Source organism: Brachyistius frenatus, unplaced genomic scaffold (assembly GCF_029030835.1).
Source record: "Brachyistius frenatus isolate BFR_SWC_R1_liver_20210118 unplaced genomic scaffold, ASM2903083v1 Contig_15, whole genome shotgun sequence".
In the NCBI taxonomy this organism is placed as follows: domain Eukaryota; kingdom Metazoa; phylum Chordata; class Actinopteri; family Embiotocidae; genus Brachyistius; species Brachyistius frenatus.
In genome coordinates this window covers 2304213-2318526 of record NW_027210614.1, presented here as the reverse complement: position 1 = coordinate 2318526, position 14314 = coordinate 2304213, and the positions used below count along the sequence as shown (strand labels likewise).

At 40.2% G+C, this 14314-nt stretch overlaps 1 protein-coding gene across 1 annotated transcript; it reads right to left on the bottom strand.

Moving 5' to 3' along the window:
* Positions 1–631: 631 nt before the first annotated feature.
* On the bottom strand, positions 632–13908 carry LOC138618079 (calretinin-like). The gene is made up of 11 exons (XM_069693577.1): positions 13703–13908; positions 8045–8121; positions 7403–7492; positions 7053–7133; positions 5998–6054; positions 4436–4513; positions 4174–4229; positions 4032–4071; positions 3140–3193; positions 1398–1469; positions 632–1233 (listed from the first exon to the last, which is right to left on the bottom strand). Exons 1-11 carry the CDS (start codon positions 13794–13796, stop codon positions 1117–1119), a joined length of 816 nt encoding a protein of 271 aa, XP_069549678.1. The 5' UTR covers positions 13797–13908; the 3' UTR covers positions 632–1116.
* Between the last annotated feature and the right edge of the window lie 406 nt (positions 13909–14314).

Below are 14314 nucleotides of genomic sequence, written 5' to 3'. Positions count from 1 at the left end.
ATCCACATATTTATGATAATGGAATCTTGTCATTCAGTTATGGCAGATAAACAGTTCTGTATTGAAGAATATGTTTTGTCGTGTGACGTGGAGGACTCAGATACACACATTTGGATGAGAAAGAGACACATTTCAATTATTTACCAGTGCTAATTTTTGCATTTGTAGTTGCTCATGCTGTTCTAGCAGGCTTTTATACATGTAGGACAGATTGAGATGATCATCCTCCTGTATTTTTGTTGTTCATCTCTCAGCTTGTCCTACTCGAGTCACTTCATTTGGAAGTTGCACAGAGTCCTACGAGTGCCTCTGAGACTCTCGGCTATAAAAAATGGAGCAGCACAAGCTCTTTCTACATCACACTCTCTGTTACCAGGAGATTAGAAAGTGAAGGTGGAGCACTCTGGAGAAAATGCTCTTGCTCTGGGCATCTGTACTGGAGATGTAATCTCCACACCACACTCAGAGTGGGGGATTATTTTGTTTTACCTGCCGCTGAGAGAAAAGACAAACCTTTCACTGCAGCGGCAGTGGTACACTTTAAATGATCCCCTCGATAACTGAGGTAAAACAAGACATTGTTTGGATGCTAGTGAGACTTTTAAATGGAAGTGAAAAATTGGGACAAGGGTTGTCATGATATATTTATTCATTCTCTGAGTATTATCTTTAATAGAACAGTACAAGCCTCATCAAATAAACAAGCTAATAATAAATCAAACTGAAATAAATAAATAAATAAGATAAAATGAACAGATGCTACACATTTGAAATCCGGTGGAAGGGGAGCATATATGAGATTCATTTAAAAATATAAATGCATATTAAAAACGGGATGTCAAATAAATAAATAAATACACAATATACAGTATTCCTGTAGTCATTGCTATGGCTATCTCACAATGGAACTGCATGTTAAAATAAACAGAAAGAAAACTCTGAGGGGTGCAAAGCTAAAACAGCAGGGCCAGCAGTACACTTCGTGCTTTTAGGAGCACTTTGTCTTCACTCTAAGTGTTGTAGCGAGATTAAGGGTCACACATGCACCAGTTTACATCAGGAGGTAGGAAGGAGGAGGCAGTGGGGGGGAGGATGGCAGGGTCCCAGGCAGGGAGGTCACAGCGTGGAGTCCCGGCAGAGGACGATCTCCAGCTCGGTGCGGTACAGTTTCCCTCCATCGGACAGGGCCATGATGCTCTTCTTGTGCTCCACCAGTCCTGTCGAGCCCACGTCCTGCCAGAAACAGCACGGACACATACAGTCAGCAGTCTATGGATGCTGCAAGCAGACTGTACATTGCAGAGGAATCTCAGGCAGCTACCCCAACTCTGCTCTATATTTGGCAAGTAGAAAAGTAACCTGAACGGATCAATCGATATCGACTAACTATTCATTACCATTTTGTTCTTGTCACAGAGGTCCTTCAGCAAGGCATCCAGCTCCTGCTCATCAATATACCCATTGCCATCCTGGTGAAAGAAACACACAAGGGCTCAATTCTACAGACAGAAAAGATTCTCCTAAAAGTGGCTGTGCGAGCTCCACACTAACTTCAGCATACTGACAATGCTATCATGTGGAGGTTTAACATGACGTCTGCTCACCACCTCAGTTTAGACAGGCTAGGGTAGGTAGGTAGGTAGGTATATACTTTATTAATCCCCGAGGGGACATTTTTTTTGCCACAGCAGCATACATACAGAAGCAATAATAGAAACAATAGAATAAAATAATAGAATAGAATAATATAATAGAAAAGCAATCAAATTAAATAGCAGTAAAAAATATAAATATAAAATATAAAATGCACAGTATATACAGTACATTATATATCTATATATATGATATACAACAAACCAATAAACACAGTCAACATATATATATATGTATATATATACATACAGTACAGTATATATCTATATATATATATATACAAGCAACCAAGAAACACAGTCAACAGTGTTATTGTACTGTGATGGATTTTGCCAGAGGTGAGTTATTGTAAAGTCTTATGGCAGTGGGCAGGAATGATCTCCTGTATCTGTCCTTGTGACAGCGGAGCTGGAGGAACCTTTTAGAGAAAGTGCTCCGCTGTCCCTGCGGCAGGTGGTTGAGAGGGTGGACAGGATTATCCAAGATGGACAATAGTTTGTTCAGCGTCCTCCTCTCCACCACCTTTTCCAGACTATCTAGTTTGTAGCCGATGATGGAGCCGGCCTTCTTAACCAGTTTGTTAAGTCTGTTGGTGTCACCGGCTCCAATGCTGCTCCCCCAGCAGACCCCAGCGAAGTACAAAGGTAATTAGCTATAAACACAAAGTACAGTTGAAGCTGGCGTGGAAGTCATTAGATTGGCAAAAGCACAAAGCATTATATAATACTGAGATTTTGACCTGGTGTTGCAGGGAAAGTCAAATAACCACTGAAGTTGTTAGGGGACAAACCACAAAGCCAAGACGATCAACCTTAATGGCAACGTTACAGGAAACGTAGCGGATTACCTAAATCATTGAGATTTATCTTCTTGGGGTCATGAACATAAATATACATACATTCTTCCATTATATGTTGATGTATTTCAGCCTGGACCAAAGTGGTGGTCCGACAGACCGACATTTACTTCTCTCCGTCTGTGCTGTTGCCCAACTTGTTGGGTTAAGTGGCATTTACTGGAAATACAGTCATTGTAAAGCCACTAAATTGCTGTGCGTAATCAGTCATATGCCAATCAAATTTAGAAATGTGTAAATGTGACTAATGCTGCTATCACCATGCTGTTTGTTATGGCCATGTCAGTCAGTGAGCCATCACATCAGAGACATCACACTCGACATTTTTCAGATAGATAGTCATGACGTTTTTCCCAGAAAGAATCAGAATGACCTCCTGAGTTTTACACAACCGCCACCACGAGGTTGACATTTGTTGAGTGAAATATTTCGACAACTACTGAATGGAGATGTTCAAAGTCATGTGTGAGGATGTTGCCGTGCTGATTTGAGTCTGTAGCTCAAGTATAGCCGGACGGAAGCACTAGCGTGCCTGCAGACTCTTGGTTAGTCACCACACACCATACTGTGCACAACACATAACACAGAGACAGAATATGTCAGAGCACAAACAGAGAAAACCTTTCTCACCTTATCATAATAGGTGAAGAGGGAGTCAAATTCTTTAACTGTGAGTCTGATATCCTGTGTGCAGCGAAGAGAGAGAGAGAGAGAGAGAGAGAGAGAGAGGGAGGATTGTTAGAAACTAATGGATATTTCTCGAGAGCGGTAAAAGCCCCACCAGATCCAGAACTGATATTAATCCATGCAGATTATGATAACTGGGACTACAGTTGAGTTAATCCACATCAGACAGACTAATCCCCCGTCGGAGAGAAATTGTTGATCTGCTCTCACAAGCCAACGTGTACATATGGAAAGATGCATGACATGTGGGGGATCTATGGAGAGTAATACAAATGTTCAGTTTTAAAGCATCAAAACGGACACGTTGTCCTTCAATGATATTTTCCAGACGAGAATATATAAATGTGCAAAACAATAACATTTTTATATTTTAGCCCTGGGATGGACTGGCGACCTGTGTGCACCCTGCCTCTCCTCCAGTGTAAGCTGGGATCGGCTACAAATCCCAATCCTCCACCACCTTGTGATCCTCTAAAGGATAAGCACCTATAGCTAATGGTATGGAATTTTCATTCTATGTCGCAAATACAAATTTGAGATAAAAAAATAAAAAACAAAAGCTGTTTCCCAACACATATGAGTGTTTAGAAGAGCTATCATGTTTTGAAAGAAATGTTTCACTGTGATGTGTAATTCCTGATGGATTTAACGTGAGTAAACACACATTTGTATCAAAGAATACCCATATGTCCATTCAGTGCTTTGATGACAAATAATACCCTTGTAGTGAATCCAATAATGTTGAATTGAACTACTCTGAATTTCCAGTGTCGTCTGACACCTGCACATCAGAGAGATGGACGGGACATGAAGGTCCGGGCTTTTTAAATCTTACCTGGAACTTCAGCAGGAAATTCTCCTGGACGGGCAGGAGCCTGTGGTGAAACACAGAGGCTCGTCAGGTTTCATCTCAGCAGCATCCTCTAAAGAAAAGTAGCCTGTTCTAAACAGACAAACACAGCAAGAGGGACACTCACCTCGCCATCTCAGAGAGGCCCAGTTTCCCATCGCCGTTAAGATCAAACATCCTCAGCTACACAGAAACAACAGGGACATTTATCAGGAAATCTCTAAGTATGTCACATCATTATGTTCTGTTGATACAGATATCACATTGAAGTGGGTTTATATGGCAGCATTGTGTGTGTTCAGCCCACAGATACTGGGGGTGCCAGGAGACACATGGCTGTTCTCAGTAATGGGCTGTAATGTCTGTCATCAACACATTATGACACTCACAATTGTCTGCGTGTAGTCATTGAGCTTCTTTTCATCGTAGGTTCTGTTAGCCTTCTTCAGTAGGTCTGACAGGAAACCCTGAAGAGAGAGAAAAAAAAAACTACCAGTCAGTGTTTAGACAATTTAATGCCATGTTATACACGGCTGGTGTCCTATAGCAGGTGGATGCCGGTTTTAAAAAGTCCAGGATGATGAAAGCAAGTTGAGTTTTTGTCTTCAAAGGTGCCATGAGATTTATTTTGTTCACACAACAGAGAGCATTTTCAGAGGGATGTGTAATGTGCAATGAGCAGGTTCAGAGTAGTTTAAGAGTCGAGGATACCAACAGCGTTACACCGAAGCTCATCATCATCTCAACAAGGGTCAGATTTGTTTACAATAATTACTGCACACATTCATATAACTACTTACTGTATTTTCTATTTTGTTGTGAAATTTTACACCCACAAATTATAAAAATGAGGTTAACACATAAATAATACTCAGAGGAGCTATGCATCGGATATCACTGCCTTTATGGAAATTACTGGCAGTATAATATTCATGCGTTGGGGCATTGCTGGGGAGTAACTAGTTAATACAATATCAAAATAAATATAACTGCAATCCATTAGTTATTGAGAAAAAAAGTATGTAATTAAATCGCAGTTACTAATAAAAATTCAGTTCAGTTATATCCTCTAGAACAGGGGTGTCAAACTCATTTTAGTTAAGGGGCCACATACTGCCCACTTTGATCTCAAGTGGGCCAGACCAGTAAAGACGTCACATTTACGCTGTTTTTGAAGCAATTACTGGATCGATTAAAAAAATTGTACTCATAAACCTCCATATTCTCATAGAAATGCAATTTATGTCTTTCTGTAATTTTCACACTTAGCAAAGTCATCCGGCGGGCCGAGCTGGACCCCCTGGTGGGCCGGATCCGGCCCGCGGGCCGTATGTTTGACACCCCTGCTCTAGAGCCAAATGACCAAAATATTGGTGATTACAAAGAGGTTACATCTGTATATATTCTTTTTGGTAAAGAGTTTGTATGTAGAATATAACATTCATTCTGCATCTTCTCAGCTGTCTACGTTCAGACACACTCAAACTTTTTTGGTTTGCTGTATTGAATTCGCATCGCCTCTCGTCTGCCAATCAAATCAATATGTATTGCTTTGTGAAACGATGCCAAGGTGTTTGGCGATGTCTTTGGATAACACCAAGAGATATTTAAAAGGTATTTCAGTTGAGATATTTTAAAGGTTTGACAGCAACCAGTGATGAGTACTGTTGTCAGGTGTATTGTGAGGAATTTTCAGCTTTATTGACCAGTTCACCAGTTTACATTACTTTATTAATAAAGTAATTAGAATAGTTACATTGCATTTTAACAAGTAATCTGTAACCTATTACATTTTCAAAGTTACCTTCCAGACACTGGTCACTAGGTTAGATCTCAAAGGAAATGTGCATGTTTTTGCAGAGACGGGGCACTAAATGTCACAGTTCATATATTTAAAAAACTGTATGTCAACATTATGACTCTACATTGATTAGCTTTATCGCAGTTTTACCTTCAGCTCATTCGATTCAATGTATCCACTGCGGTCAGTGTCATACCTCCGCCAAGCCTGCAGGAGAAGAGTGACGTTGTCAGAAAACATGTTTCAACTCTGACCACAGTGACAGCAACAAAAAAATAAAAATAAAATAAACTTATACAGAGACTACAGTAAAGAGAAAAGACAGTGTCATCTGACATTGTGTAAATATAGAATTTGCCAAAGCCCTTATCAAAGATGGATACCTAAACCCTTCTAGCACTCACTGCCTTTCCCCTGCAGAAAGCAGGTCCATTCATAATGTATGGCTGTCTGAGAATAGCTTTAACACACAGAACAGCCTGAACATCAAACCACTGAAAACCCTCCTAAAACACAGTGCTCCAAGTGTGTGTATGTTTGGGGTATTTTCAATCACAGTGGACCAGATGTTTGATGCGGCACAGTTTTTTTCTGAAATTAATTCATGTCGATGGTTTGATGGAGAGTGGATCAAATCTGGGGTTTTAATTCTGGTGAAGCATTAAACATCCATGTAAAACATTCAGTTTATGGTAGTTAGAGGTGCTTCTCGGGCTATTTACTATTTAGCCACGTTAACTAATTAAGCATGAGCCATTTACAATACTAATGAACTTTATTTTAGTTTTTTTTTAGTTTTTTTTCATTTCAACAATTCATCAAAACACCTTGATGAATTGAGTTGATGACTTCCAGATGAAGCATCCAGGCTTTAAATTAACAATTTACACCCTGACTGGACTGTCTCCACATGAGACAGGTGTCCTAACTTGGCAGGGAAGCAAAAAGAATTGACGGGCAGCTGAAAACGTTTCCCACAGGATGGACTGTGACGGCAGACTGATTTGATGCAGTTGTGAGGAAATTTCACAGCTCAGTAAAGTTTATTAGTTTATCAGGCAGTGAGCAACTTTCCCTCAAAAATATGGGACTCCAATAGAAACACAGAAGGAACAAGACTAGTTCTTCACAGTCAATAAAATAAATGGGTTTCGATGAGCTTGAGAGGTGGGGGACACAGATGTGAATATATACAAACTACTTACTGCCATGAATTGAGCACTGGATCCAACAAACTCTCTGAAACAGAGCAGGAAGTTTTCTTCTGTGGGCAGAATCTGAGCCAACTACAGACGAATACATAAAGAGACAGGAGGATTTCTGTTCCAGAGACTTGCACTTTACATTTATGATTACGACCGGAAACGTTTAAAAAATATAGGCTTTATTTAAATATGTTTTTTAGAATATTTTTTTTCATTTTTAAATTTATTAGAAAGCTTGATGATGAAGATACAGAGGACAAGCATAGAGACACGGAGGAATGAACAGGGGTGGAGGATGAGTCTTTACCAGGTGACCACCTCGGAGGCAGCTGTGTCTAATTGATACTCACCTCTGACATTTCAATTCTCCCATCAGCATTCTTGTCAAAGTTGGCCATGAACTCCCTCATCTGTTCTTTGAACATAGTATGTGAGGGATCCTGTAACCACATCAAATCACACATATTAAAATATCTTAACTGATTATTTTAAAGATTACACTTATATCCTCAGTTTTGTATCTCCATCCCAACAAGGTTTTCTATCAACAGATTAGCAATCAGTGTCAATTAACCGATGTGGCAAGTTGCTAAACTTATTTTTAAAATATTCAATGAAAATATATTTCATTTATTTTGTGCCCTAATGTCTAGAAATCCACAGCATTGGTTAATGTTGGAGAAAAATTGCTTGTACACCTCCAAATAACAAGCCTTCGCTACCTAAATGTAGCATGTCCTACCCTGGAACAAATGTCACCAGAGAACATAATAGAAGGAGCACGTATTGTGTGTAAATATAAGAATATGTAAAAATCCAGAAATTATCATAATGTAAACATAATTTCTAGAATACGGGATTGCCTATATAATTAGAATTAATGTATCCTTTTTTATTTTGTCAGATGAAGGTTTAAAGGTGAAATTCAAACTGACTTTATATTTCTGGTCCCCTGCAGTGTGCAGAGATGTGCTCCACCAGCGCACACTCACCACGCCTGTTCCTCGTCTTGCAGTCTCCAGCTCTTTGAAGAAGTTCTCCAGCTCCTTCCCTTCAATGTAACCGTTTCCTGTGGCACACCAGAGGAACAAAATTAGTTTGGCACAAATGATGTTATGAAGCTTTTAAGTCGCTTCAAGCTTTGTTGACTGTTCAAAAAGTTTGATTAAAGGCTTAGATGTGGATGAAAGATTAAAGGTCACATGGGGCCTTTAGATTGTGGAACAGTCGCCAACGTTGAGTGCTGGTCCAGCCTAAAGTCCTCTGTGACCGAACCCCAAGTAAGCAGTTTATAGGATCGTACACACAGTATACACATTCTTACAGCTGTACTTAAATATCTGTTTCAAGCAGTATTTACTTAGTTTAGCCCTGAATTCAGCGCGCAAATCGAAACACAACTCTGGGACACTAATATTCATGACTTTATTGAATCTTGGAGCTCCGAAACATTTGAAAATAAGACTACCAGATGTTATATCATCTCTACACAACTGAAAACCTTTAACTGAATGCTAACTTGAAGGCACGGCACACAAAAACAAGGTTATGTCTTAGAGACAATCTTCTATTCACATGTATATATCTCATGCCAAATTGGCATTTATCTGTAGCAGGGACTGCAGAGATTCACTGATGTGCTGCAGCAGGGGGGAGGAGGGGGGAAACAGACCATAACAGTGCTGTCCAGTGCTGTTGGGGTGTAAGCAGTATAATGAGTGTTTTCTTGCCTAAAAGGGGGGAAGTGGGCAGTCAGATTGATGCTTATTGGGGCATTCTGTCCCTCTGTGTGGATTTGTACTTCTTATGACAGTCACATGACTGGATGATTTAATACAATAATTTTCTCCACTGGTTTGTCTGCAAGTCGAAGGGTGACATATAGGACATCCAGCGTTCCTTTTTTAATCAAAAGAGTGTGCCCCACCTGTCTACAATCCGAGTGGGGATTGGGGGTTTGTGCCTTTTATCGTACAAAAATAGATAAAATTGTTATTTCAATTCAGAATATAACAGTTGTACAGAATAAAATGCAGAGATTCACCCTGCTCTCGTCTTCATCTCTTAATCTGTTATCCTCATCGCCTTTCCTTTTTGATCATTTTCTCCCTCACCTCCCCCTTGCCTCCCATGCTTCTGCCCTGCTTCATTTATACACTGTATTTGATAGGTGCGCCACGTCGCCATCTGTGTTTTGGTCGAGCTGGTGTTTTAGATATAAGCAAATCAGTGCAGAAGCACAGAGCTCTGGGTGCAAAAACAAAGCGAACCAATACAACAAAATAAAGGCTGCACGGCTGATGACTTAATCTTCAGCACAGTTTCACGTTTCATTATTCACAATTTCTTATCAGCAATTGACATTTAAATTCAATAATGGTTGAAACACACCTCATCAGAAAAACCATCCCGATCTGCAACAGTGTAGATATTAATATGGGAAGGATAGTTTTCATATTCATCCACAATTTATGTTAAAAGAAATCACCATGTGCGAAGAGCCTAACATCAAACCATCTGTCAGGACTCTGGACATGATCAAAACTTTTGCATCATCCTTCACACTTTATAATTCACAGTGAAGTCTTAGATCAGTTAATGTTTGACAGAGGAAAGCGTGAAAGGAACATGAACTTAATGAAGGAGAAACAGCAGCGCTCGTAGCTCTGTGAGGCTCTACACCGCTTGTCTTGAGGTACATGCTGATGTCAGCGTGGTCAAATGTTGATTTTTATGATGTTTACCATCTTCATTTATCAAATTAGCATGTTAACATTTGCTAATTTGCACTAAACACAATAAAAGGTTGAGGCTGATAGGAATGTCAGTAGTTTTGTAGGAATTTGGCCAAACAAAAAAAGAAAAATATTAACATTTTGACCTTATGATGGCACAATATGGGGAGTTAAAGGATTACCAAATTATGTTTCATCCTGAGGCTGACATGAAAGACTGGGCCAAATTAATATTTGTATTAATTAATAGAGTAATATCTCATAGTTTCTATAGATGGTTGATTGACCAACAAGCTGATGTTGCCTTCTGATTTTAAGCCACAGTGTGACTAAAACAATTGCTTAAAAGAGTATATTCTGTGTAATTCAGACCCTTGTAAAGTTACTCTGCTGGATATTTATCTATACGTTTATTTATAGGGAATTGACAATGAAGTGCAAATCAAAATTATGTTTACAAATTTGTGCACAAACTTCCATAGAAATATATTGTTACCTTGTGACCACTGCCTCAGTAGTTCCCACTGTTAACTAAAGCTGTCTGCAGCTGTTGTGCAGACCACGTTTGGTCATGTGTAAAAAAAAAAATCATGTAAGAAGGGCATTATACACAACTTACTATGCATCATAGTTTCAGCACAGAGGAGGGAGCGCTAGGCCAAGACTTATGTATCCAAGCGCATTCTTCTTGATCTTTGAGGACATGGAAATGCCAAAGTGAGAGTATCTGATGCCTTTTTCCGACCCATGTTCCCACAGTGCAGATAACTGCTGGCCATATGACTGGCCAAAAAACAAATCCTGCTCGAGGAAATTCCACTGAAAGCCGTTAACCACCTTGTTCTCCTAATATCTTATAAAAATGTATGAATGAAGTCTAATTCATTTCCTGAATTAAATAGGTACCCTCAAGTTTTCTTATTTTTTTAAAATATATTTTTCTGTTACAGAATGATTAAATGAAGGTGATTAAATACAGTACAAAGTTTCTCAAGTTGTAAAAGAACAAATAATCTCTGATGATGAATGCATGTGTTCAAACTCTGCGACTTGTAATAAAGTAAAGTGTTCTCAGTTCATTGGGACACACAGTTAGGGTTTAGTTGCGATCCAAATCTCAGCTGCCACACTGAGCGCCCCACTGCACACTGAGCAGATGCACTCTTCTTTTTTCCCCACAGCATTTTCAAACACAGCTCAACTGCTGATTGCTCGATGGCACCTCGAAAACAATTCAGCTGCCTGGCGCACAATGACTGAAAACAATCAAAAGGGTTTAAATGGGTGACTGTTTCATCCCTTGGGTGAGCCCACATGAGGTCCTGCATGCAGAAATATCACTCTTCAGCTGGACGAGTTGCTATACTTTGTACAATTGATAGAAAAACCTGTTTCATTCTTTGTATTTCATCCACAGTGGAGCCATCTTTTCCTTCAAATTCGGACTTGTTCTATTTGTTCTCGTTCTCGTTGCAGCCAATAGCAGGGACGCCCCGGTCACTCACTGCTGCCCTGCAGCTGTGGTCAAGAAAACAATCAGTCGACGCCATGATGCCGTCTTAGTCATCAGGAGTCCGTCGCAAGCGCGGCCCCAAAACAGACTGTTTTACAGTGAGTGAGCAGAAGACTCTGTGTTTACTGTGAGTGACACTATGCATGTAAAGAGTATCCTGTATGAATTTGATTAACAGTCTCTCACCGGCTCTGACAAGATCATAAGGTCTGTAGAGGAGTTACAAACTCTATTTTGCTTAAAATTTGCTGGATCCAATTTTTCTGCAGTCAGACATGTCTGCTAAACGTAATAGTTTATGTACTAATGATGGTATTATAATTAAGGTAATGCTTTAAACATTTTGTCCCGGAGGAGCCCAACAGATTTCAGATGAGAGGGGGAAGTCCAATAATTACCTTCTTTACCCTCATTGATACTGATGAGCTGCCCTTGAGCAGGACATTTAATCCCTGAGTTTGTCCAGTGAAGCTGCTTAAAGACGATGGTTTGGAAAAAAAAAAAAAAAAAAAAGTCACTGCAGCTGTCAAGCCCTTCTGGATCAATTAGCCATCGATCACGGGGCCATTTAAACTAAAGAACTCCAACAATGTCTGCTGATTGCTCTGATAAAACCCTGCTATACAATTTAGAAACAGTTTTATTCTCGTAATACAGACGCTCCTGCAAGTGTTTTAGACATGAGCTGTTTTAAGACCAGTGGCTCCTGAAAAGCTGTGGCCATCTTCTGATCTGTCACCACTGTGGTCCTTAGGCATACAAATGACCAAAGTACATTTACTCAGCTAATGACTTACTTTATGTGAGAATTTCCATTTTTATGTGACTGCAGACCTCTTCAGATTTCAGAGGTGCATTCGTTCCCCACTGATTGCATAATTGCCATACAGTCCATGTTATTAGGGCTGCAATGACTATTTTCATTATTGATTAATATCTTGATAACTTTTGTGACTTCCAATTAGAGGAAAACAGTATTTAAAAAAGGCCATCACAATTTCCAGAGTCAACACATCAAAAACCCAAAGAAGAGTAGCCTCACAGAACACCAAGAAAACCTGCAAATATGAAAAAAGGGAAGGTTTACATTAGAAACTAGCTCTGACTGATATAGATTTAAGTGCACAACAGCATGAAAACTAGGTCAGTTCAGCTCGATCCTTTTCAACTTCAACAATAAACAGCAGCTCATAGTATCAGTAATGATAATCATTATAATAAAAAGGCATGTTCTGCCTGCACAATGATCATTTTCAGTTTCGATACTGTAATTACATTTTATATTCATAATTATTTACTTTGACTTCAGTCAAATTTGGAAAGTGAGTTTTCCATTAATGGAGGATCTTCTACCAGTGGCAGTGTGCAGCACAAACACACACGTGTTTATATGGCTGTCTTTATGAGGACATTCATCGATATAATGCATTCAGTAGCTCCTTACCCAAACCGTAACCATCACAACCAAGTCTTAACCCTCAAACAGCCTTTTAAAGGAATGTGAATAAGTAAGGACAGGCCAAAATGTCCTTACTCAAAATGTCCTCACTCCGATGGTGTAAGACTTAAACTGGCCCTTGCAAAGATAGTTGCACAAGTGCACAAGTACGTGTACACACACACACACACACACACACACACACACACACACACACACACACACACACACACACACACACACACACACACACACACACACACACACACACCATCCACTCTCCAGTTCATTACCAGTAAGCTCTTGGATTCAGAAGCTCCACCCAACAAAATCCAGGAGAAAACATCCCCTCTGGCATCTTCATCTCTTACCTTCTCTCTCTCTCTCTCTCTCCTCTCTCTCTCTCTCTCTCTCTCTCTCCCCCTCCTCTTCATCCTTATCTCTCCCTCCCCCATCTCTCCTCGCATTCTTTGCATCTTTCAGCCCCCCCCCCTCTTAACTCTCTCCTCTCCCTCTTTCCCAGCCTCTCTTTCTAACTGAGTTTTCTCATTTTACCTGAATCCAGTGTAAATGCTCTGAAATATTTCATAGCAAACACAGTAAGGCACAAAATACAGCCTGTTGTAGTGGCACCATCCAACAAAAATCACAGACACGAAAGTAAAAAGTAAAAAAATGTAAACTGACATCACAAATATTTTCTATACAGCTGGTATTCATTTCAAATTAGCTGGAGTAAATACAGACGAGTAATTTTGTCAGTGCTAGTCATATTGCTGTACTGATGTTGCAGCTTTTGACTCGATTTTACAGAATTATTTTAAAAACGCAGAAGAGGGATTAAACTTTCTGGAATACGTTGAATAAAAACCTCCGTTTCTAAAAACGCATCCCTCTCAATTAGATATTTAGCTTCTAATTGATCTCACTTAATTCCACGTTCATCACTCTTGAGCGCACTGACCGTCTGCATCAAAATGTTTCCAGATGTCGATGAACTGCGCTGCGGTGAGCTCAGCCAGGTGCAGGTGGGGCGGCTGCTGCGCTTGAGTTGCCATCTCTGCTGTTTCTCCCTCCTTTGAGTGGTCTGGAATAGTTGGAGGTAAACTTTTCCCGGTGTAGAGCTCCTCGGTTGTGTGAGCTGCCCCTCCTCAGCCGGAGCTTTTAAACCACCCGCGGCGTCCGCGCTTCTCCTGCCCGCCACACGGGGGCGCATCCACCGTTAAGAGAGCCAGCCTCCTGCCAGCTACAGCAGGAGACCAATTACAGGAGGAGGATGAGGATGGGAGGAGGAAGGCTTTGCATATGAGTTACCATTAACTGCTGTCCAGGCTGCTGGTTTGATAGCTGGATCATTATACATCATCCAATCCTGCTGCTCCCCTGAGGAAAAAATTACATCAAACAATTTATTCTACAGTGAGGCGCCTGCTGGCTCCTCTCGGATCCACTAGGATCTATGTCATCCACGTCTCTTTCAATAATGCCTCTGCCTGCATTGTGAATTGTCAGATAAAGCCTGAATAAATTAAATATCCCATCCCAGGGGCCACAACACCTCAGGAGGAGGAACTCA